Below are 26543 nucleotides of genomic sequence, written 5' to 3'. Positions count from 1 at the left end.
AATCCCTATCAAGCTACCAACGGTATTTTTCACAGAACTAGAACAAATAATTTCACAATTTGTATGGAAATACAAAAAACCTCGAATAGCCAAAGTAATCTTGAGAAAGAAGAATGGAACTGGAGGAATCAACCTGCCTGACTTCAGACTCTACTACAAAGCCACAGTCATCAAGACAGTACGGTACTGGCACAAAGACAGAAATATAGATCAATGGAACAGAAAAGAAAGCCCAGAGATAAATCCACGAACCTTATCTTTGACAAAGGAGGCAAGGATATACAATGGAAAAAAGACAACCTCTTTATCAAGTAGTGCTGGGAAAACTGGTCAACCACTTGTAAAAGAATGAAACTAGAACACTTTCTAACCCCATACACAAAAATAAACTCAAAATGGATTAAAGATCTCAATGTAAGACCAGAAACTATAAAATTCCTAGAGGAGAACATAGGCAAAACACACTCCGACATAAACCACAGCAGGATCCTCTATGACCCACCTCCCAGAATATTGGAAATAAAAGCAAAAATAAACAAATGGGACCTAACGAAACTTAAAAGCTTTTGCACAACAAAGGAAACTATAAGTAAGGTGAAAAGACACCCCTCAGATTGGGAGAAAATAATAGCAAATGAAGAAACAGACAAAGGATTAATCTCAAAAATATACAGGCAACTCCTGAAGCTCAATTCCAGAAAAATAAATGACCCAATCAAAAAATGGGCCAAAGAACTAAACAGACATTTCTCCAAAGAAGACATACAGATGGCTAACAAACACATGAAAAGATGCTCAACATCACTCAGTATCAGAGAAATGCAAATCAAAACCACAATGAGGTACCATTACACGCCAGTCAGGATGGCTGCTATCCAAAAGTCTACAAGCAATAAATGCTGGAGAGGGTGTGGAGAAAAGGGAACCCTCTTACACTGTTGGTGGGAATGCAAACTAGTACAGCCGCTATGGAGAACAGTGTGGAGATTTCTTAAAAAACTGGAAATACACACCGAGGAAACCAGATAGGCTTTAAATGTAAGCAGTGGTTACCTCTGGTGGTGGTTTTTGTAATTTTTTTTCTCTTTGGAAGGAGTCATTGTTTTCTACAATGAATATATATCCTCTGATAATAAAAACAAATGATATGTTTAAATTTTTATGAAAGACTCAGCCCAGCCATCACTGATTACCAGATGCCCTTGCTATTCCCTGATTTTGCTGCTCTTGACTTGCAGCCTGAATTAGCCACTTCCTTCTTGTGGGCCAAAGCACCCTGTCCCTACCTCCTTTGGTGTGATTTCCACATAGTACTGGCCTGCTTGTCTATGCCTCTGTCCTTCCAGCCCTCACTGTGTTCAGATGGTGCCGTGTCCCATCCGTCTCAATACTGATGTTTCCATGTACAGGGCCTGGTAAAACACAGGCACTCAGTATGGTTGCAATGGAAATGAATGGCATTGCTCACTTACAGCCAAGCCAGCTGGTGTTTATGGCTGGGTTCCTTTACAGCTTTGTGAGGCTGTCCTGGGAGGAGAAAGGGCATTATGGACGGTGAGGGCTGAGTCAGCTGCACCTCTGGCCCAGACTCTGGCACCTTTCTTTGGAATAGCTCCAGAATCGAGGAGTGGCCATGGCACAGTACCTATTTATTTAGTGGTTCTCTTAATGAGGGGCTTCCCTGGTGGCTCAGATGGTAAAGAGTCTGCCTGCAATGCAAGAGACAAGGGTTCAATCCCTGATTCAGGAGGATCCTCTGAAGAAGGGAGTGGCAACCCACTCCAGTATTCTTGCCTGGAGAATTCCATGGACAGAGGAGCCTGGTGGGCTATAGTCCATGAAGTCACAAAGAGTTGGACACGACTGAGTAACTATCACTTGCTCCTAGTGAGAGAACTAAACTGGTGGGATGTTATTAACTATGCTATTCGATTTCAAGACAGTAGACTGACCAACAAATTGAACTTTGTTTTGATAACCTTTAGTTCTGTCCTAGGTTTCAGCAATTAAATGATGGCAGGCCAAGTTGAAGCAGAGATCAACTGAATTCAATTAATAATGTCTCAGAAATGCACTAAAAATAGCACATGATCCGTATCTAAGTTGGCTCCTTTACCATCTCCCATACAAGCAGACCAGATAATGTTGTGTATTCAGGCTCTGAAATATGACTGCCCAACTCTGCCAAGGCTTCTACATTCCAAACAGTTGTGAACAGTTGTGAATTTAATTGATATGACAAGCATTTGGGACAAGAACATATGGCAAAGTTGCATCATAAACGGTCTTTCCTTACTGAAAAAATTGGGGACATTTTTTAATTGGGTCTTGAATGATATTTATATTATGAAAAGGGAAAATTAATGAGGAAGGATGCTTCAAACATCTAAGCTTCATTTCTATAATAAATGTCATGAAATTAATCAAGGACCAAAGAACCACAGATGAACAGCAGAGCAGGGAAGTTTCTTAACATCTGAAATGTGAGGCCAGCTAATGATAGTAATACCCTTCAGTAGCAAACTGTCCTCAGGCAGAGAGGCCAAGAAAAAGATGAATATGGGGAGAGATCCACAGCTCAGCTCAGGATCCCTGCTCTAATGTGGCTCTGGTTTCCCTGGGTGACCTCAGGCCTATCCTGGGCCACCTCAGAGACTCTGGGTCATCCAACACCAGAGGACTTTGGAATGGATTGAGTCTGTTCTCCTAGCTCCTCAAGGCCTTGAGTTTCCTGGGAAGGTTCTCAGAGGCTGTGGGTGGGTGTAGTGGGGATGAGTATGAAAGAACATCCCTCAGCCCCCCAGTACACACACACACACATGTGCACTTCAGCCAGAATAGCTGTGCTCACCAAACTTTCCCATAATGATATTAAATTTTGGTAGGGAAAGATATTCTGTTTAAAAAAAGAAAGAAAGAAATGAAGACTGTTAAGAAACTTCTGGGTTCTTTAAATTCTAAGATTCTGTGATCTCGGCAGCAGATTTGTTGATTCCGTACTCAGGTAACAAGTCAGTGAAAATATGGCCAGCTCATAAGAATTTGGGTGGCAATGGTTTCTTGTTTTTTATTTTTATTTTTGGCCTTGTTTGTTTATCTCCATGCTTCTATTCCCAATTGCCTATTGCCTTCCAGGCTCCCTTGTACAGAACCAAAACAAACTGCTCAGGTAAATGACAGCCTGACATTTCAGATTTCTGATTCATTTGATATTAGTCACATTTTCCCCCACTGGGAAGATCCATATTTTTGTGACAGGCGCTTCATATTAATTTTAAAAGTGAATTCAGTGATGTCATAATTTCTCATTTTGTTCAGTCCTGAAGCAAATAAGTCATTCCCTGTAGAGAAGAGGGAATACATTCCACCATAAAATTACTGTTGTTTATTATGGAAGCAGAAAGAGCAATAATATCTTTTTTAGCATATTTCCCTCATTCATAATAAGGAGATTAATAAAAGATTAAGGAATAAAGGGGGGGTCATTATTCTATTATGAAACACTCTTTTATTTATTATCAGTAAGATAAAATGTTGGACTTTGAAAAATAAGCAACTTTTGTAGCTAATTCCTATTGTCTGGTGGCTATTATGTATCCTGACCTGGGAAAAAGTGTTTTCTGTAGATACGGAAATGGGGGGTTTCTTTTCAAGCTTGCTTGGCCAGTGGAAATGATAAAAGCAATGTTTCTGCTCACCATTAAAGTGTTGAACCTGCTAAAGCGTTCTGACCTGGATTTGTCTGTCTGTCTGAGGGCCTGCAGGTAATTAATGTTGTTAGCAAAGAGCTCAGGAGGTAATTGTCTGTGGCTGGAAGCCACATGAAATAGGTGCAGACTCCATGGTGGTTCTATTAGAGGCTCATATTTTTACATTGCAGTTGTTTTCTGCAGAATGTAGCCTTTCAGTGACATCTGTGGTTTTACAAAGTGGTCCATGCTTGTCACAGGGGGAGATTTTCATTTTGTTTGGGTACAGTTTCCAAAATCGATTTCAAAATGAGCACCAGTCATCAGAAAATAGGTGTCATAATCTCAATAAGGGCACCCCGAACTCACCCCCACAGCAAACCCACCTACATGGGTGCCACAGGCCAGTCTTGTCTCTGCTCACCCTGAGGTCATTAAGGCACAGAGTGATTATGGGAAGTAGACAAAATGTCCCCTGAAACGTGAGATATGCATTCCGCAATGTGTATCACATTGAGTTCATCCATGAGGCATGCCTCTAAAAATGGAAAAAATAAACGTGGACCCAAATCATCTCCATGTCCCTTCAGTCCCTGGGGGCTACCTGGCCTTGTGTTGCTAAAAATCAAGGAGAAATAGACTCTAAGTAGGGCTCTGTGGATGCCTCTTGCTTTCTGAAACAAATCGAGCCACCCATGCCGACCCCTATCAATCACATAGCCACCCTCTCTGAAGGTCCTCCTTCCCTTTCTATCAGTGAAATTCACCATAGCCAGGAGCACAATAGGTCTCAACAAAAAGCAGGAAAATGAACTGATTGTGTTTCTGCTGTTGGTGTGAAAACCCAATGTGTACATTGGTGGGCAGGGATGGGGTGGGGTGGGAGGGCTTTGGGGGCAGCAGGACAGTTAGGAGGGACATGGCAGTATATCTCAGTGGACTTGCTTAGTGGCTTTTGGGGAAAACAGACAGAAAACCCAGAAAGGCTGCTTGGACAGTCTCTCAACGCCCAATGTCACCAGAATAAGCACAAGGTGAAATAAATGCCTACTTGGCCTATCACTGAAAAAACACAGATTTGTAGTGAAGCCACAATGTTCAGATAGAACACAGGCTCCAAGTTCCCCTCAGTTCCAAGCCAGCCTTCAAAATTACACATAAGGGCATTGTGAATCCCTTCCACTGCTCTGCCATCCACCATGCTGGGTCAAGCACTAGCTCATTCATTCCATCACTTCTCCTCTTCCTAAGCCCTATAGGTGGGCATTCAGCAGACATTCATGATGTGTCTGTTGCATGCTAGGTGCTATGTTTCCAAGAGCCGAAAAGTTCTAGATAAAATAAAAAGTGATTGTCTACACACGTGTTTTCTTGTTCAGGATATTGTTTCAACTCAAGATACCCCATCATCCTGCCACACCTTACTACCCAGCCTGACCTTGCACTAGTGTCTCATGGTTCAGATTGGCTGGGCTCCCTGCTATTCCTTCCATATGCCAAGACCATGCACTGTTAACAAGAAAATCCTTTACCCACCCCATCACCACCACCACCAAGCAGCCATGGCTACATCCATGTTTCAAGAAGCTCATGCCACCCAAAGCAGGTGGTGCCAACACTGGGCATCTCGGCAGATCAGAAAATGTTTCCTCAGATTGGGCCAAAATCTACCGTCCCTGGTCCATTTACACAACCCAGGACATGGAGATGCCGGTTACCAGGACTGTTGTCAATAAGAATATTTGGTACTGAAAGAACCACGGGAGCTTTCTCCCAGGTAGCTCCACCTCCAGGAAAACTTGCCAAAGAGGTAAGCCAGGGAAAGTTTTCTTTGTTTGTGTGTTTGTTTTCCTTGTTCTTTCTTTCTTTTCCTTTCTATATAACTCACATTTAAATTACCTGCTGGGGGAGGAATATAAATGAGCCTCAGTCGGACCTCATGAGTCATGTTTCAGTGGGAAACAAAGTAGCTTTGCTTCAAAAAGCAATTTAATTAATTTTGTTATGTGCTGTGGAAATAAGCTTTTAGAGATGATTCAAAACACTTACGTGAAATTGTCTAAAAATAAGTGAACAACACAATTACTGTCTGCTTTTTTTTTTGATGTAGAAATATTAAAATAATAAGAGGAGATTTTTAAAATGTAAAATAACATAAAGTTTGCATGTAATATTAAAAGAGGAGAAAACCAAAGTGGATTCTTAGCTGGATGCACGTCAAAGGTAAAGAAAAGCAAACATATTGCCCACGAAAGACAAAGCTCAGTTTCAACTGCCCTCTGCTGACCTAGGAAAAGAGGACACACATTCTATTCCAGCCTTTGGACTTACACTCTCTGCATCCCAGTTTCCACTCCTGGAATATGAGAATGGATCCTGTTGTACCAACTTCCAGAAGTGACAGCCAGCTTGAAAAGTGGATGTGAAAGCACTTTGTAAACTGCAAAATGGTGCACCCATATATGGCATGGTTCCACTTACTCATGAATGACTTTCAACCTGTGGGTAACCGTTAGTCAAATCCATTTCACTGGCCTTCACTAACCAAGGTCATTTAAACTGTGGCTACAAAAGACTTGCAGGTCCTCCAAGTGGCAGGTAGACTAAATAATATGTTTGCCTACATTGTTTTCCAGGAGTTTGGAGTCAGCCATATCTAATTGGAGCTGAGTGAGTTAAGACTAGATAGGACCACTGACCCTCCAACTGGGACCTTTAGACGTCATAAGGCCAAAAACTCCACCCTCAAATCCTGCTAAACACCTCCATTTTTGAACATGCAGAGGCCTGGAGCTTAGTTATACCTGCCTTAAACAGCTTTTTTTCCCACACTTTTTTCCCCAATCACCTTGTCCCTTGATTCCCATTCTCAGATTACCCTGCTTTTTATTCTGTATCCCATAAATGCCCCAAGGCCCTGGCCTTCAGGGAGGCGGACCTTAGACTTGTTCTCCCATCTCCTTGCTTGACTGCCTCTTGAATAAACCCTCTGTTTGTTGCAAACCTTGGTGTCAGCATTTTGGCTTGCTGCATGTCTGGGCAAAATGAATCTCTTTTGGTAACAACTATTTCTACAGAGTAGAAAAATATCACCCTGAGTTATAGCTCTTTTAAGCAAAAACATTGCCTCGGCTTTATTTTCTCACCCCTATTACCTGAAAATATGGTGAAACAGGACATTGAGATGCTTCTCATCTCTACACCAAACTGCATTTGCCCCATTTCCTGGAATGACTCTTAGTTGTCCCAGCCAGAAACCTTGAGGTCCTGCTTGATTCAATGATTTCCCCAACACCCAGTCCATTGACTCATCCTTCCAAATAAGTCCAGAATACAACTGTCTTCATATGTGTGTGTGTGTGTGTGTGTGTGTGTGTGTATAGCCTATTTTCAACTTCCTTTTCCCCCCTCAATATTATCCATGTTTATATAAATACATGTAAAGTTGGTTCATTCACTTTTGCCATTCTGTGACTAAGTCACAATTCATCCAGCAGTTCCCCAGCTTGAGGGGAAGTTGGTCATTCATCTATAATTTCCCTCACACTCAAGGAGACTTACATGGTAAGATCAAGAGGGACCACAGAGAGGAATTTTTAAAACATCTTCATTTACCTGCTTTGAGTTCCAGCCCTTATATGCTGCGACCACTTGGAAAAGCAACTGTTTCTAAATATACTACAGGCGTCTCAAGCAGATGGCACAGAAAGAATATCATTTAACACTCTCTTGAACACTCACCGTTATCCCCAGAGACTCTGATTCAGAGGGACTACTGCGATCCCAAGGGGCTGGTCTGGGAGCTGGGGAACTGAGCGTTGTCTCACCTTTTCCATGGCTTGCTGTGTGACCTTCAGCAAGCGATTATACTTCCCCCCTTCTAGGCCTCAAATGCACAATGAAGAGGGAGACCATATGATCACGTGATGGTTGCTTCTAGTTGTGTGAGGTATTTACCAAGTTTTCAAGTATGTGCAATTTTCTGTTGGAGGAATAGAACCAGTTATGTCCAATGGCCTTCTAGAATTTGGTAGGCTAGAGAAGTGTGGATTAAATTAAACACAAGTGATAATTATTATACTTGTTAAACATTGCCATGACATATAATTGAATAAGACCAGGGTATATTGACATAATAAGCAAATTGTGTCTAATTACAAGGTCTTATTTTTAATAGCCAAACTCCTAACGTGCTCATTTGGTAACTGAAAATACAATAATTTCAACACTCTTGTCATCAAGTATCCACTTCTACAAGTACAGACACACAATTAATATACATCCATAAAGGGATTTGTCTCCACAAACTGTGTATGAAAACTAGTCTAGAGTGCAAAACAAGCCCCCTAAGCCCCTTCAAATCACAGAGGTGATGACAATTAACAACTGATTTGGTGAAAAATTACTTTGTGCCTACAAAGCCTAAATGACAGCCAGAAGAGGAGAGCATCAACAAAATAATATGGTTAGACTAGATTCAATCCACAGGATGTATTATAAAAGAGGCCCTTAACTAGCTGGGCAAAGGATGGGCTTACTCACCAGGTGAAGTTAATAAAAGACCCTGTGACCAAGATTTCCATGACAAAGCTCTGCTAATTTTCTCAAGAAGAATCTGTTCCAGTGGTGAGTCACTGCCGTTTTACTGGCATTATTCTAATAATATGAGATAGAAGAAAAGGTCACAATTTAGATCAATGCCATCCTTGGATGACAGAGTTGGTGAGTCACCAAATGAAATTAATGCCGAAGCATGGTTACCATTTTCGCTGTATATGCTCTCCCCAGACACATTCTACATACAACACATTCAATGAGGCATTTCAGGAGAGCTGGTTGCTAGGTTTCAGCCTCATTCTAAGCTCTTCATTTCAGTATAGAACAAAGTTACAAAAAATTTCAAGATGATAATATAAACTTTACCATGAGGCAATCAAGAGGCTCAAATATTTCTATATTGATGGGGCTGCTATAGTGACTGACAAAAAACACAAAAATAAAAGAAAGCTATAGTTGAATCTTAGCCATTACCCTTACTTTATAGAAGATAGAGATTAAGAAAGGGAAGTGACCTGCCCAAGATGAAACATTTGGTAGCAAGAAGAAACCAGAATTTATAACTTCTGTCTCCTTTCCCAATGCACTTCTCCCAAATTGGGCATTCTTAATTTAAACAGCTGACCCTTGAATGACGTAGCTTTGAAATGCACAGGTCCACTTACACACAAATATTCTTTAGTAGTAAATAGTACAATACTGCATGGGCCACAGATTAACCCTCACGTTGTTAGCATCATCTGTATATTTAGTTGCTGGACTTTAGATTTTACAAAATGTTTCTTATTAATGGTAATGGGAAGTAACAGCCAAATGAACAGGAAGACTTCTAAAAAGGGTTTGAAAAGTTTGTCAGATTTTTAATCTTTATTAAAGCATTTATTATGAAGATGTGCTTTAACACCTTACCAAAGAAGATATACAAGTGGAAAATAAACACATGAAAATTTCAATGTCATACGTCATTAGGGAACTGCAAAGTAAAACCATGAGATACCACTGCACACTTACTAGAAGGGCCAAAATCTAACAGAAACACCAGATGCTGGCAAGGATGTGGAGCAACGGGAACTCTCATTTGTTACTGCTGGAAATTCAAAATGGTACCGCCACTCTGGGAAACAGTTTGGCAGTTTCTTATAAAGCTAAATATACTCTTACCATACAAACCAGCAATTGCCTGCTTTTATATTTACCCAAAGGAGTTGAAAACTTATTTCCACACAAGCTTACACTCATGTGCTTATATCAGCCTTATTTATAACTGGCAAAACTTGGAAACACCCAAGATGTCCTTCAGTGGGCTAGTGGACAAACTGTGGTCTATCTAGACAATGGAATATTATTTAGCATCAAAAAGAAATGAGCTATCAAGCCATGAAAAAATATACAGGAACCTTCAATGATATTGCTAATGAAAGAAGTCAATCTGAAGTCTATATAATGCATCATTCCAACCATATAACATTCTGGAAAAGGCAAAACTATGGAGACAGTGAAAAGATCAGTGGTTGCCAGGAGTTGGGGGTTGGGGGGCACAGGCAGGAGGGATATACCACTCTGGTTTGAAATGTTGATGGTAGGGGAGGCTGTTTTGGTGGTGAGGAGGTATATAGGTACTCTGTGTACTTTCCATTCAATTTTATGAACCTAAAATTTCTCTAAAAAGTTAAGTCTATTAAAAAATTTTAATGTGCTGTAATTTTTGTTTAGGATCTTTTACAACTCACAGAATTTGGAATAGGAAGTTCAACATACCCCACTGGGCCAGTTTACAAGGGACAGTCTGATAGATTCTCAGAAAATCCACTATATATTCTTTGGAACAAGAAAGACAATGACTTCACCCCCAAAGAAGCTAACACTTGGTACAGAGAGAAGACCTCTTTAGGCACCAAAAACCACATTGCATATTCACTATGAAAATAATTAAATATTCAATATTCTAATACTTATTTTGTTAAAACAATTACATATATTTTAACATGTGACCAGGATTGAAGAAGCTTGTTCCTTGAGTTCAGTGTGATGATTAAAACATCTGTCATTTCTGGTTAGAAAGGTCATGCTGAAATAGCCACTCTAGCGGCTAAACCTCTTGGATTGGGCATAATCATCAAGTTATCTGAAGGTTATTATAAAAAAGTGAGTAATTACTACTAAAAGCAAAGTAAATTAGTAAAACCAAAGCTTAATGAAACAGATGAGAACATAAAAATTATCACTTATTATTATGGAATTGTCACAAATTGAACTTTTAAAACGCACTGGGTTAACAGAAAGAATAAATATCTTCTAGAATGAAAACTACATCTGTTTCTGACATCAAAGAATCATTTTCAAATGATATCAAATATGAACAATGTGCATTCTGCAGCAGACGTCATATTGAGGGCAGATATCACCGACTCAATGGACATGAACTTGGGCAAACTCTGGGAGACAGTGAGGGACAGGGAGGCCTGGTTTGCTGCAGTCCTTGGGGTCGCAAAGAGTCGGGCACGACTTAGCGACTGAACAACAACAACATGGAGCCATATTCTGGCAGTTTCCCTGCCACTCATGTGGGGTAAGTCCTTGGCAGGGCTGCCCCTGCCCCAACTCAGGACTCCCCTTCTATGGCAGATTCAGCTGCTTCAGGGGCTCAAGGAAACAGAAACAATATATAAATGTGGAACTCACTAGAAAGGATTCTTAAAAGGCAAATAATATGGAATGAAATTCATTCACCTAACATACGCACTGGACACATACTGTGTCAGACACAGAGCAGGGCACTGGGCAAACAAGACTGTAAGAAAATTGCTTGCTGTGGTTTCTGCCTGCAGATGGGATGCAGGAATGTGGACAGACTTCATTTTTCACAGCCCCAAAACATTTTCATTTTGTTGTGCATATTTTTAAAATAACACAGAAATGCACAGACCACGAAAGCCCACCCCCAGCAGAAACTGGGGGTGGGAGTCAAGCTGTTGAGAACCAAGTCTTGAAGATCCCCCTGAATTCTCTTAAGCCCGCCAACTGGGAAGCAGGTGTTTCAAGAAGCCTCTCCCAGCTTCTGGTAGGTGCAGGCGTCCTTAGTTTGTGGCCACATCACTCTAATCTCTGCCACTGTCTTCACATGGCTTCTCCTCTGTATGTGTTTGTTTCAAACTCCCTCTGCCTCCTTCTTATAAAGATACATGTGAAAAAATAAATAAATAAAGATACATGTGATGGTATCTAGGTTGTCAGGCATTAGCAAAGATTATCCCACCAGGATATCCTCTCAAGATCCTAAATTTAATCCCATCTTTCCTGATATAAGGTAAGTTCAACTCTTTTGCCATTTAAGGTAACATTCAGATTCTAGGAATTAGTAAGTGAATATATCTTAGGGGTACCTGTGTGATAACATTGGGCCCACCCAGATAATTCTTGATACTCTCCCCTTCTTAAGGTCAGCTAAATAGCAACCTTCGTTTCATCTTCACTTTTAAGTCTCCATTGCCCAAGTCAAGTAACATACTTACAGGTTCCCGGGATTAACATGTGAACATTATTCTGTCCATGACAGATACAGCATAACTGTTACAGGCTGAAATGTATTCCCCTTAACTTCACATGTTGCTATCCTAATTCCTGGAACCTCAGAATACAGCTAGGTTTGGAGACAGGGTCTTTGGGAGGTGATTGAGTTACAAAGATGTCACTAGGATGAGCCCTAATCCAATATGGCTGGTGTCCTTAAAAGAAATGATGACACAGACACCCACATAGGGAAGAGCACGTGAAGGCACAGGGAGAAGACAGCCATCTATAAGTTAAGGAGAGAGACCTCAGAAGGAACCAACCCTGCCAACACCTGGATCTCTGCCTTCTAGCCTCCAGAACTGTAAAAAGATAAACTTCCAATTGTTGAAGCTGCCTGGTCTGCAGTACTTTATGGTAGCCTGAGCAAACTAATACAGTAGCCCCATCAAGGGAGCTACTCCCCCACCATATTTGCAGGTTTCATTCAAGTCCAAGGGAAAGGGACTACACAAGCATGTATACAGGGGATGGGGCTCTGGGGGGTATCTTAGAATTCAGCCTAGTGCAGATGGCCTTCCCCATTGACTCCTTTTGCCGTTAGTCAGAACTTGGTTAACCTCTCTTGCTTGTCTCATTTTACTAAGCTTTCTATTCCTTTCCCACTCACCTTTTATTTATTTATTTTTATTTTATTGGTCACTCAGTTTTTACATAACCTTAATTCTAGTTGCGGCTTCCCTGATAGATCAGTTGGTAAAGAATCTGCCTGCAATGCAGGAGGCCCTGGTTTGATTCCTGGGTCGGGAAGATCTGCTGGAGAAGGGATAGGCTACCCATTCCAGTATTCTTGGGCTTCCCTTCTGGCTCAGCTGGTAAAGAATCCACCTGCAATGTGGGAGACCTGGATTCACTCCCCAGGTTGGGAAGATCCCATGGAGAAGGGAAAGGCTACCCACTCCAGTATTCTGGCCTGGAGAATTCCATGGACTGTATAGTCCAAAGGGTTGCAAAGAGTCGGTTACGACTGAGTGATTCAAGTAGGGATCAAGGTGGACTTGGAATGAAGAATGAGCAAAGTGTGGAGGATGACTGTCTCTATCTAAGAGCAGTAGAAATACTAGGGGGAAAAGAGGCACAATACTCTCAATCTGTCCTACATCCAATTTTTTCAAAAAGAAATGGAATAGAGAAATGTGAACAGACTTCATTTTTCACAGCCCCAAAACATTTTCATTTTCTATTGTGAATATTTTTAAAATAACAAAGTCTGGCTATGCCACATACATTTTTCTTTTAAATATACATTTGTATAGTTTACACATAGCTGAGAAAATCAGATTCTGTTTCTACTATCATTCTGCTTTCTTTAAAAAAAATTGTAATTGGGGTGTAGTTGCTTTACAATGTTGTGTCAGTTTGTGCTGTACAACGAAGTGAATCAGCTGTACATATGCATATAAGGTTGGCCAAAAAGTTCATTCAGGTTTTTCCATATGATGTTCTAGAATAAATTCCCTCCCTTCTGAGTCTCCCGCCCACCTCCCTTCCATTCTTTGTTTTTGTGGGTGTTAATGGGCCAGATCTGAACTTGTGTGTTGCCTCATCCAGTTAAGAAATTGGTGGAACTCTGCAGCCAATAATGCTGGGAGCCTTACCAGCATCAAACCCCACCACCCCCACCCCATCAAACCTCTCCCAGGGGTGGGCACTGAGTGGCCTGAGTTAGCCAGCATCATCTCCAAGTGATTGGTTTGGGACTGGGCACTTGTCCAGGCACAAAATCACCAATGCTTAGCATTGCATGACCAAAGTGATCGTTTCTCTGATGGTTTCACCTGAGTTAGTCCAGAGTAAAGCCCAGAGGGTTGTTCGCAGGTTTGATAACTGTCGGCAGTGTGCTGGTAAAGCCCAGGAACGGTTGCAATCATTTTGTCCTCATGAGAGGGGGAAACCTGAGGATGTCACCTATGCACTGAGAAGGATATGCATAGAGAATCGCAGAGAAATGGAGCAGGCACCCTGATTAAACTGGGCCAGTAGATTAGCCCCATCGCTGGCTGTTTCCATCATTTGAACTGCATTTTCAGTTACTTGCCATTGACCAAGAATATCCTTACTAAAACCAGAGCCAGGCCCTGGGGATTCAGTGATGAAGAAGATAGTGCCTACTCTCCTGAGCTTATGCTTTCAGGGAGAGAGGTAGATAATAAATAAGATCATTTCAATCAAAGTTTTGTGCTGTGAGAGTGATGAGGGACTTGCGACTTTCAATTAGGAGGCCTCTCTAGGGAGGAGACAGGAGAGTTGAGACCTGAAGAGTGAGAAGGAGCCAGCCCTGGGAAGATCTAGGGCAGAGCAAAGAGTTGATGCAAAGCTGTAAGATGGGAGCAAGCAGGGAAGATCTGGTGAAGGGAAAGTGGTCCCATAGGCTGCCCAATGCTGACCAAGGGGGAGCGAATGAAAAAGGGCAGAGGCCTTGCTTCTAGGCTATGCATGGAGCCAAGATACTACTCTGGGGGAGACTGGGAGTTATTTGGAGGATTTTGAGCAGAGGTATGGAATGTCTGATCGAAGATTTTTAAAGGAGGAAACCTTCTAGCTGCTCTGTGTTAAAATGACTACAGAAGCAAAAAGAGCAGCGAAGAGCAGTTAGAGGCAGCAGGCGAGGGGTGAAGCTGGTCCAGATCCAGGCAGTTGCAGGGAAGACAGTGAGAAGCAGAAAGATACAGGGAGTTTCATTTCTAGCATCCATTCCCTCAAGGCAGCCTGATGCTGCCCTGAAAGGACATGTCAACTGAGGGGCAAGGGGTGAGCTACTCCCCACCCAAATCCTGCATCTTCTGAGGGTTAACCTAAATGCATCTTTAGTGGGCAGAACAGCAGGATGTGTGTCAGATGAAATGGAATGATGTCAGTGGAGAGAGGGAAAATATTTGGGGACAGGGGTGTCATAGTATTAATGGAGCAGATATGCCTGGGAAACCACTTCTTGGGATTTTCTCCATGACTTCCTTCACCATTGAGACCAAATTCACTTAAGTTCCTGGGTTAGGTTTTTGCCTCTCTCCTAAGACCACGGTGGTGAGGATTCCAAATGAGGGAAAGGCACCAGAGGAGCCCAGCGGCCATTTTTCGGCATGCTGAAGCTGTCTCCAAGTGGGCTATCTCCTGTACACCAGTTTTCAGTTAATATAATTCATTAGTAGTGAAGTGAAGTCAATAAGGTCAAGGACCCCATAAATTCTGATTGTAAACTAAACCTTCAATATAGCATTACACAGGATTCTACATTTGCCTAATAAAGTGCCTGCTACTTCAGGCCTGCTTTATACAAACATCAAGTCCAGCATTAAAAGCAGACATGTATAATTCTGTGTCCAGTGGTGGTTTCAAGCCATCTGTGTCAGAGCACAACCTGTTTTAAGTATGTATTTCCCCCACCCTCCAGAGGTTCTGACTCAGGCCAGGGTTAGGTCTGGGCAGTAAATCCCACAAGGAGATTCCAGTGGTTTCTGTCTCCTGAGCTCACAGCACACTTTACATCGCATAGTTCTGTATATAAATACAATTGTATGTAACCTGTACATTTGGATATGTAGATGTCTCAAATCTTTTTTGGAGTGGATATTATTAATGAGAACTAGCTAGAACTCTCCAAAGCACAGGAAGCAGCTGGAATGAGTACAGTTGACCCTTGAACCAATGAAGATTAGGGACTGGACCCTTCCCTCAGTGGAAAATCCTTTAACTCGACACTCCCCACCTGCGGTTCCCCATCTGCAGCTTCAACCAACCTGAGTGTTCAGCACTGTAGTATTCACTACTGAGAAAATCCGTGCATAAGTGGACCCACGTGGTCCAAACCCGTGTTGTTCATGGGTCAACTGTACAACCAACAAGTGGCCTAGAGGACAGAGGAACAGGGCACCGGCATGAGGGGGTGGCACGCTGGGCATCGCCAGGAACTGACTACCCCCCGTCTAATAAATTAAAGTAGCCACAAGTATTTCCCAGCCTCACTCCTTAATTGGTATTTGAAGCCCATTCACTCCCAAATGAATTTTCTTAAGCCACAAGGCAAGGAGCTGCTGTCTTTCCCCCACTGCTCCACCAATTCTCATGGGCCCATTGCAACCCTTCCTGTCTCAGCATCCCTCACAGCCCCACCCGCTTGAGTATCTCTGGCCTACATTTCCTGCACATAAGCTTACCCTTGACAGCTCTGTTCATATCTGATATGGTATAAACAGAGAGGTAAACAAATGAAAAAACTGAAGAGGTTAATCAACTTACTATTAATTGAACGAGGAGACACCAAGGTGGCATTATGAACACTTTTTTAATGACAACAGATGGTAAATTTATACAAATTACAGGTTAGAATATAACGAATACAAAAACCATCCAGATGACAATTAGAAAAGCATCACTTACAAAAGTAAATCTGATTCAAGTGGCTAAAGAACTCAAGCCCCCCATTTTGATAATTACACGCAGCTTTTAAGGTAGCACATCTAAATTCTGCCCCTTGCCAGGGCACTATTCAAGACTACAACATATTCAGTGACTCTAAAGCTCCTAACACTTTTATCATCAAGGTCAGGACATCTGGTAACAGGTTCACTAAGCAAAAAAAACAAGAATATGTGAACGTTCTTTGCAAACTGTAAGGTGCTGTGCAGATGTTAGCTATTGCTATTATTCCTGTTCAGTGACATTTCACTGAACTTGAGAAAAAGGAAGACTAGTCTGTGTAACTGACAAATATGACCTATAGAACATCTTCAAAGGAATGCAGATATTACTTTCAAATATACGTAGCAAACAGGCAAGGAAAGTGTGGCCAGGAGTGATGGTAGGCTGAGGAATTCCAGACTATTTTAATGAGTATATAAAGGATTAATCTGTTCATCTGTTACATGTAATATGTATCATTAGAATCCCAAAGTCCCTGAAAATAATTTATTTTCTAAGGTGACCCTTTTTCCCCTGCAAAAAGGAAAAAGAAATCTTGTCAAGTTATGAATACACTACTTCAGTCCAGCTCTTGCAAAAACAACCTTAAATGTAAGAGCAGAGTCTGAGTTAATAAAGTTGTACTCTTCTGATGGAGCACAAGAGTGCCTGACAGCGGAGATATCTGCTGCTGACCTAACGAGTGACAATTTTACTTATAAAATGGGTCTAACAGTCTACAACTTCACTTAAACATAAGTAAAAGAACAAACATGAACTTGTCTGGAGACAAGAAATATACACTAGATACATTTAAAACAAGATATAAATTCTCATGTACCTTTCATCTTTCCTTGGGTACTTTTACTGGTGTCCTTGGGTACACTAGCTGTATATATAAAATTTATTTATATGAAAATGGAAAATAAACACCAAACAAGTCAACTAGTTGCTTTGGGGGCAAAGTTGATGAGCTCTTTATGATGAAAATAACCTTACAATATATTTCTGTTAGATTCCCATGAAATGCAGTTGGTTGTTGTTGTTTTTAACAGAGGGTTTAAATTTCTTCAGTAACAACTCAAAAGTGAATTCACATGTAAAATTGGATCCACTTGAAGAGCTAATGACATCATATGCATTCTACAGCAGACTTTTTTTTTTAGCACGATGAGAAAAGAGATTATATTCTGGGGGTCAAAATGGGAGGTGAGGTGAGGTGAAGGTCATGTGTTCAATCAGTAGCCTGTACTGACACTTCAAGTTAAGACCCCTAATTGAGGTTATTCTTACAATCCATTTTCAAACAATAGTGAACACAGTCCTACCTTATAGTATTTATATAAGGGCTCAATTGTAGCTTTTCTTTCTATACATCCTGAAGTATGTACATTGTACAAGAGGAAATCACTGAGACATCTTGAAAAATAAATCTATTTGTCATATACCTTATTATTTCAACAGCAGCAAACTAGTGAGTTAACAGTTAAAACCTTAAGAAAATATTAACTGGTTTGGAAACAAGTTTTTATTGTAATAATTCCATATATCAACCTTACCATCCAAGTCTAACTTTCAAATGCTTGGTATTTTTTCCAAGAGAAAATTACGCTGCTTTTGCATGAATCCCTAGTTTAAATACTTGCAGAAAAACACCCATATTATCTACTCAGCAAATGTCTGAAATCAAACAAAATAATCCAACACTGGACATCAATATTTTAAAAATAGCATAAGATTCCAAAAGTACAAGAAAAACCTTGGCATTATAGAAAAAGAAATTAAGTGGACAAATTCTAAGTACAACAAGACATCTAAAGAAGGGACCATCTAGAAATCTACCTTATAGTACATTAGATTCAAACTGGAGTATTTGACAATTTTATATTAAATTTGTACAATTGTATACTAAAACTGTAGTCTTTTTAAGAAAACAGGTTCCATTCAGAATAACTACTTAAGACATTTAAACTGCAAATAACATTTAACTATAAGCGGGAATAAAAAATAATCCTACAACAATCATTTTGTTTTTTCTCGCCAATTAAATAAACACAAAAGGCTTCTTGGCTTTTATGCCTAACTGCGTCTCTGCTCCTTTAGTCCAATTCCACGACATCCAAAAGTAGAGGGGAACTAACAAAATCCGTGATGGCAAACACTCACAGCAAGGGCCATTGTATGAGGAATTATTAATGACAGAAATACACACAATGAAATATCTAGTTAAAACAGTAAAGGTAGAATGTGCTGTTTAAGAAAACATCCAATAATCGCTCATCTGATAAAATGCAAATAGACACCAGATAAAATTGGCAGATTCTGAACTTAAACCAAACTTTGACTGTGTATTAAACTAGCATTCAGAAATGCACATGGATGTACACCAAAACAGTGGTTATCTCCAGGTGGCCACACTACAGGGAACATTTTCTTCCTGTTTTAATATGCATTTTTCCCTGTGTGTTTTTAGATTACACACAAATAGTACCAAGTGGCTGGAAAGAATACAGACCAAGGATACTAAAAAATAGGGTCTTTTTCTATCAGAAAGGACCTCAAGGATTATCTATACATATCTGGAACATAACAGCACTGATTAAAAATTCCAAGAATACTTCCTGGGTGATAAAAATAGATTTTCATGATTGTTTACACTCTGTAAGTATGCAAAAATGAACATATTTAAAAGTAAATTCTTTCATATACATTATTTAAAAGTAGGAAAAACCGAGTTCATACAACCTCTTAATTAAAGTGTAAGCTCATTGTTGAGTGACAGAGCAAAGCAGACCATTAAAGAGCTCCTCTGAAAGCAGGAGGCTGGCCTGTAAGAGGCCTTTAGGGAGCAAGCCAGGTGCCCAGGCAGCTAGCTCTTTGCTTTGCTATCTGCATTCTTTAATAAACCCAGTCCTTTTACATGAATGCCTGTGATTCAGCCTAGTTTCCCCATGAAATAATGTAAAGAAAGATTTCTATTGACTAGGGATTACTACTACTTTAAATTTCTCAGTGACACTCAGATTAATTCCAGTGTCCACAATTTAAGCAATTTTCAACAGGCATTTACAACCCAAAATCTAATGACTTGGTATTTTCATGACAGTCGGGGAAAGTATTCCAGCGAAAAATAAAATTTAGATTTGCTCCACTATGTACATCTGAATACAACCATAGAGTAAAACTCAAAGTCAACTAAAAGACAAAATGCTATAAAACATTTTTTTGTTGTAAGATAATAAAATTCTTCCCAGAATAATGCATATTAATTTCACATACTTATTTGTAACCAGTTTAGCTTTTCCAAATTCTCATTTGCAAATGAGACTCAGACAATTAAAACTGATAATACAAGGCATTGTTTTAGAAGGATCAAAATTTACACTGGTCAAATGTGAACTCCTCAAGATTGATTTTAACAAGTTCTTTCAACTTTATTGAAATCATCAATATCCCAGATCGATTTGCCATTTAAAAAATCAATTTAACACTATCAAAAGGCAATGTTCACTTCAATCCTGTTTGCCTTCACGCCACTGCCGTGAGCCTTCATTCCAGGCCACATAAACAAAGAGGGCCAGCACCACGTGGACGGCGACCACTGCAACAATAGCAGCATAAAAATAGCTGTCCCTATTGGACATCCCAAAGGCGCCTATCAAGAGAAAAAAGTTTCCATTTTATTCCAAAATATATAAAAATATAAAAGTCAAAACATATTATTTTTATTAGCTATATACTTATTTAACTAGTCAGACAATTAAGAAGGAATACCTTGTGTGGTGATAAATCAAGTATTCATATAAAAATGTGAATACCTTCTACACATGAAGAACATTATTTTGAATGAAAACCACAATAAATCACTTCATCTAAGGACTCTGACATAATAAAGAGGGCTTTATTTTCTCTTCCTTCCAATGTCTGCCAGCAAGAGAACATTCCCCCAAAGTCCTCCTCCCATGTCAACTCTCGCTCTCCAGGGGCTATTAAAAGAAAGGATCTGCAAGCTATCGCACAGAAAACCATAAACCAATATGATGTCAAACAAATAACTGAGTGATGAAAAATTCATTTCATGAAGATTCATTATGAGCAATGGGATTTTTGAAAAGCAAAACAGAAGCAAGTCAAATTAATATCCAGTTTACAGATATAAAGAGATCATGAGAGCACAGAATCTCATATATATATAGTTAAGGGTGAAAATGTCTTGTTTTATGTCTAGGATTACCTTCAAAAACATAAGATTTAGTTGTGAAATATAACCCAATAGGTACAGTGATCATTAAAGCTGTGAAGAACAGGAGCGTCTTCAGAGTGGATGCTAATGAACTTTCATTTCTGGAAAAAAGTAAACAAAGAGAAAATCAGAGCCTGCAAAGCCATTTTGAACCATTCTTGTGTTCGTAAATGCTATAAATACCCACAGAAAAGTTGCTGGGAACCTTGCCCTTGCCTTGAAAACAGTGGCCAGAAGAAGAGCAGTGCCAGGGACTCAAAATTCAAATAGCCTAGAGACCCAGTGGCAGACCCATTGTGAAAGGAAATGTAAAGTGCAAAAAGTGGTTTGGAATCTTCCAAGTGCTATGCAAATATACACAATTTACTGAATTCACAATGGAGGTAGCAAGGCAGAAGGTACACAGAAAACAACTAATGAGGTTCCTTCACAAAGCATCCTATCAGTGGCTAGCTGAATACAGTACAGACAAGGTATGCGAATCTCCAAAGAAAAAGGAGCCCAGAGCAATCTGGATGCAGCTGAAGGAAACTTTGCTCAAATTTCTTTGTAATTAAGTAGCGAGGGTACAACTTAGATGGTCTTCACACAGCATGGATGCATTAAAAGTTTGATATCAAAACACTTTATCTTCCATGCATTCTATCGCTCATAGGCTTTAAAAATCAATGGAAATATTCCAATGGGAAAGTTGTGTTCCAGAATACAATAAAATGATTCTGAAGAGTGCAATTAAGCTTCTAAAATCATACAATTAAAGAAAAACGAGTCAGATAAATGGCGACTTAAAACAGTAACAATGGGTAACATAAAAATGGCCAATAAAGGGGAAATGATTTCACAAATTATGCTTATCAATATGGAACCATTAAAACTAATTTTGACAAGTATTCAGCAAATATCTACGTGAGAAATCAACAAGGCAGATTACACTGTTTTTATGTATATCAGCGGTCTGCCAAATAAGCCCTGAAAGGCCCTTTGCCTACTTCTGTAAATAATATAACTGGCATACAGCCACACTCGCTTGTTTATGCGTCACCTAAGACTCCAGGGAGATTCAGAGACAGAGCTTAGTAGTGGTGCCAGACCACATGGCCCTCAAACCTAAAATATTTACTATCTGTTCCTTTCCAGAAAAACTCTGCCAATAGCATAGATGTATACTATTCCAATTACATTCAAAAGGTGTGCACATGAAAAAGGAAGATTAATACACAATAATAACGTAATTTGCCCACTTTCAAATATTCCTTAATGTTGTTTTACCCGCTTTTCAATAAGTAGATCTATGTCAGCACTGGTCCCATGCATCATCACAAATGATAACACTACTGACAGGGAAGCTGTAGTAAGCTTCCAGCAACCCTGGACACACACACACACACACACACACCCCTCATCCATGTCACCGCAACGGTTACATTTAAAAGCACTAAGCTTTTATCCTATGGGCTTTTACCCTGTAGATGAAAGGTCCCTTTTCCCTTAAATCTAACCACTCTCACACTACCTTGTCAGGGATAAAGAAATTTTCCTCTACTGTCTAGGTTCTTTGTGGCTGGTCTAAGAATTAAACGGACATGAGACAGATTAATGGAAGAAAACAAAGTTTAATAACATGTATACATGGAAGAGACCCAGGAGAACGGAGTAACTTGCCAAATGGCCAAAACCCTCACCTTAAATATTGTCTTCAGGTAAAGACAAAAGAAGATGTTGTAGGTAGGGGTTTGGGACTTCAAACAGGAAGAAGACAATACACATAGAGATGGAAAAGCAGATGTTCGGTCAACAAGTGTTTCCTAGGCCATGTAGAGTCTATGGGACCCAGAGTAGTCTCCGGTTTCTATGCCCTGTCCCCCTCACCCCACCACACCTAGCCCATATTCTTTGCAAATATCTCTGGTGACAGCTCTCTTCCAGGAACAGGCCCTCTGTCTAAATTTTTTCAGGCAATTAAGGGGAAGGTCAAAGTTTCTTCCTGAGTCTCTGGGCCCTTGACTGTTGTCAGTTTGAAACAATCTGCACATCAAAGAGACATTTTGGGGCGGCAAGTGTTGCTCCCTCTATAACCTTAACACATGTCTAAATTTATGTTCATAGTCAACACTTGAACTTAATTATTCCTGGTAATCCTCAGCAGGAGGTTTCAGTTTTGATCTACATCTCTATGAAGAATACAGCCCAGCCATCAAGGTCCTTTCAAAATAATAAGCTGCCTCTCCTCTAGGCAGCCTTCCTGATTATGCCAGCTGGTACGATTCACTGCTCTGGGACCCAACCACACTTACTTCATGCCTGTTATTATAGCACTTAACATGACAGCTTGTGTCCCAGACAGTCCTGCACATTCCTTTGTACCTCCAGAAAATCCAGGCAAAGGAATTCTTATAATTGTGTGCATACCATTACGGGGGGAGGCTTCTGGCAGCCCAGAAAGAAAGAAACCATCTTAAGTTTACACCAATGGTCTACAAACTTTTTTGACTGTGTGATCCATCATTAAAGTTTTGAGCACATATCCCCATATAGGCATAATGATTTTTAAATAAATTATCTATACACATATTAGTCATGGAGTCTTTAAAATATAAAAACAAGGAAAAACAGATACTAAAAATGTTAAGGTTAAAAATATTTATGTAGAAATCTGTTTTCTTTCCATACGTCAATGAAACATCTTTTAATACATCTCACTTTAGTGATCACTGAGCTATACAATTCTCCATCTAATATACCTAAGCTTCCGTACACTGTTTCCTAATAGAAAATTTTTAGAAAATTTATCTTCATCAAGAATGAGTTTCTGCAGTTCTATAAAAATACAAAAAAATTATGTCCACAGAAAACAAAAAACACTAATTTGAAAAGATACATGCACTCCAATGTTCACAGCAGGATTATTTACAATTGCCAAGATGCAGAAACAACCCAAGTGTCCATCAACAGATGAACAAAAGAGATGCAATACACACACACACATGCATAATACATACAATAGAATACTACTCAGTCATAAAAAAGAATAAATGCTGCCATTTCCAGCAACATGGACAGACTTAAAGGGCATTATACTAGGTGAAATAAGCCAGGCAGAGAAAGGCAAATACTGTATGATATCGTTTATATGTGGAATCTAAAAAATACAACAAACCAGGGAATGTAACAAAAAGAAGCAGATTCACAGATAAAGAGAACAAACAGTGATTACCAGTGGGGAGGGTTGGGAGGGGCAATATAGGGGAAAGGGAGTGTGAGGTATGAAATATTGTGGAGACAGACCACAAGGATGTATTGTACAATACAGGGAATATAGCCAATATTTTGCAATAACTATAAATGGAGTATAACCTTTAAAAATTGTGTAAAAAAATTTAAAAATACATACATACATACAAGAAGTCAGTATTTGGCCAATTCTTTTGTGGACCCCAACAAAAAACGTGGCCTTCACAGTGTTTGTGTTTTGGGTGTGCAAAGTACAGATCATCTAATCTGATACAGAAACAAAGCTTGAGAATCTACAGAAAGGGAAGGTTAACCAGTTCGTCTGTTCTTTAGATGATCTCTCGAATATCAATTATCTGGCCTGGCTTTGAGAAAAGTTTATTACTGAAAAGAGAATATAATATCATAAGAATGTTTTAAAGCACACAAAATCACTTACCATCCCATCACCCAAACACAACCTTTTCTGCATGTTAATTTCTAACCCCACACACTCTACATAGAGCATATCTCAACAACTTGCTGCTTGTCTTCAATTCCTTCTTACCTGTCTATCTTAAGCCCCCAAAATTTGACTTTCAGTCTCTCAAATACAGGACTAAGGACAAAGTTAAGCATACAAACTTTTGAAACCTAGTTTTAAAACTTCCTCCAGTGTTTATATGACATTTTCTCCTTGGCTTCCAGCCACAGCCCACTACAGCCAGTAGTTCTGCTGGCACAAGCCAGCCTGGGTTATAACCCGGTGAGGTATTCTAAAACAAAGCAACTGAGGTCTTTCAACTGATTTCTCCTATGTGTATCTGATTGAGCAAGGAAGAATTCGAACATTTAGAGTTAGAACTAGCCTCACACAAATAATTGAGGATTGTGCCCCCACTCTGAGAACCATCTAGAGTGTACCCACTTCAGATAAACTTCTGAAGCAAACACGAAGCAGATGAAGCTTACCATGTTCCCCTTTATTGCGAGGCCTATACTGCAAGTAGATCTCACCGCAAATTCCATGCAGAAACACTACAAGCAGTCTAGGAGGCATATACTGTATTTTAAGTATACTTAATAAAAATACTTGTTGGAGGCCTCACTAATAAACAGTAATTAAAAAAAAAAAAAAACCACCTACATCGCCATTGTGAGAGTGAAAAAAGATCACGGGGGCTCCAAAGATCCTGGGTTTGGACAACTGCTAGCTTTCAACACTAATTGCGCGAGGTAACCCTGTGATCTTGCGCAAGCCACTCATCCTGAGTCAACTGCACAGTTTTTATAAACGAGCAGCAAACTAAGCACTTTTCAAATTCTGATAATGCACGTAACAAAGCGGGCAAAGAATCTGCCTGCAAGGCCGGAGACACAGGAGACGTGGGTTCGATCCTTGGGTCGGGAAGATCTCCTAGAGAAGGAAATGGCAACCCACTCCAGTACTTCTTGCCTGGAAAATCCCATGGACAGAGGAGCCTGGAGGGCCACAGTCCATGGGTCGCAAAGGGTCAGACACGACTGAGCGACTAACACACAGGCATGTAACAAAGCGCCTAAGCTGGGCCTGGTGCACACCCACTGAGTGGGAGCTAAACCCCTCCCCACCCTCTGACCTCTAGAGGTTATCTTGGGCCAGGCTAGTCCACCAGGACCACCTGCTTTTTCCTCAGGTTCCTTCTACTCAGCCAGCAGCCCCCATCCTACTGACGCCCTGAGTGAAGTAGACTCAAACCCGGGGGGGCCCCTTTGTCCCTTCCATTCGTTCACTCATGCAGCAAACATTTATTAAGCCCTGACGATGTGGGCCCTGCAGGGGACCCGGAGATGGAGAAGGCCCGGTTCCTGTCCTCAGGGAGCTCACCCTGAAGTGGGGAGAAAGGCCGCAGACAGCAAGATCGCAATACAGACAAGAGAGAAAGAAGTGCTAGGCCAGAAACAAGAGCTGAAGAACCCGCCCACCTAGCCACCATGACCCCGGGTCCCTCGCTCCCGAGGGAAGGGCAGGGGCCCGGCGTGCAGACGAGGCAAGCCCCAACCTGCTTCCCCGCCCTCTTCTAGCCCGCAGTCCCAGCCCCGAGGGTCCGAATCTCATGCCCACCCACCGGTCGGCCCGGGCTTTCCCTCTCGCCCCGCTTCCGGCCCGGGCCAGTCCGCCTGGTGCTTTAGGCCCCCGCCTGACTCCGGCTCGCTCCGGACTACCTGAAGTCGGACGGCTGCAGCGCGTTCAGCGCCGCTTTATCAAGGCGCTCCATGGCGTCGCCACGCCCGCAGCTCAAACGCTCAGACGCCGGCTGGGCTCCGCAGTCGCGCTCGGTTTGCTAGGCGGGCAACCGGTCCGAGCGGGCCACGCCGGAAGTGCCGGCGAGTGCCGGGCTCCGGGCCGCAGCGCGCAGGCGCGGCGCCCAGGTGACGCCCGGTGGCGGTGGCGGCCGCTGCGGCCGGCGCAGGCGCGGTTGGGAGCCTGCATGTGACTTACCGGCCAGGGCTGCGGGGCGAACGCCCTGCCAGGAGCGGCCTGCGCTCCAGGAGCAGGCCGGGCGAGTAGCCCAGCCACTCCACGTTGAGCCGGGACTTGCCTCGCAGCATTGTCCTCCGGGGAGGGCGGTGCTGCGGCCGCCCCCTGAGCGCGCGCGAGCAGCTCTCGTCTCCGTTCCGGCCCCTGCTGCCGATCTGTGCTTGCTAGGCGGCTGGAACAGATGATCTGCGAGGAAGGACGACCAGGCGGACGACTGGGGTGCTAGGCAACCAAGCAGTTTCCGACGACAACAACAACACAAAAAAGCAGTGCACATTATTCCCCAGCCCTTGAGTAAACGCCTCATTAATTATTGCCCGCAGTGAAAGTCCAGCCTTGGGAAGCTGGGAGGAGT

At 41.3% G+C, this 26543-nt stretch overlaps 1 protein-coding gene across 1 annotated transcript; it reads right to left on the bottom strand.

Moving 5' to 3' along the window:
- Window positions 1-16079: 16079 nt before the first annotated feature.
- VMA21 (vacuolar ATPase assembly factor VMA21) lies at window positions 16080-26063 on the bottom strand. The gene is made up of 3 exons (XM_061137996.1): window positions 25873-26063; window positions 20449-20558; window positions 16080-19869 (listed from the first exon to the last, which is right to left on the bottom strand). Exons 1-3 carry the CDS (start codon window positions 25923-25925, stop codon window positions 19727-19729), a joined length of 306 nt encoding a protein of 101 aa, XP_060993979.1. The 5' UTR covers window positions 25926-26063; the 3' UTR covers window positions 16080-19726.
- Between the last annotated feature and the right edge of the window lie 480 nt (window positions 26064-26543).

This window comes from Dama dama, chromosome X, assembly GCF_033118175.1.
Source record: "Dama dama isolate Ldn47 chromosome X, ASM3311817v1, whole genome shotgun sequence".
NCBI classification, from domain to species: domain Eukaryota; kingdom Metazoa; phylum Chordata; class Mammalia; order Artiodactyla; family Cervidae; genus Dama; species Dama dama.
The sequence above is the reverse complement of the archived record's forward strand: the minus strand, read 5'-3'. Positions and strand labels throughout refer to the sequence as shown.

Bases quoted from the DNA above. Each gene is read 5' to 3' on its own strand.
- VMA21 (XM_061137996.1), bottom strand. From the start codon at position 25,925: ATGGAGCGCCTTGATAAAGCGGCGCTGAACGCGCTGCAGCCGTCCGAC. The intron at 20,559-25,872 runs GTAGTCCGGAGC...ACTTTTTTCCAG, and splicing joins CTGCAGCCGTCCGACTTCAG to AAATGAAAGTTCATTAGCAT. The intron at 19,870-20,448 runs GTAATCCTAGAC...TTCTCTTGATAG, and splicing joins TAAATCTTATGTTTTTGAAG to GCGCCTTTGGGATGTCCAAT.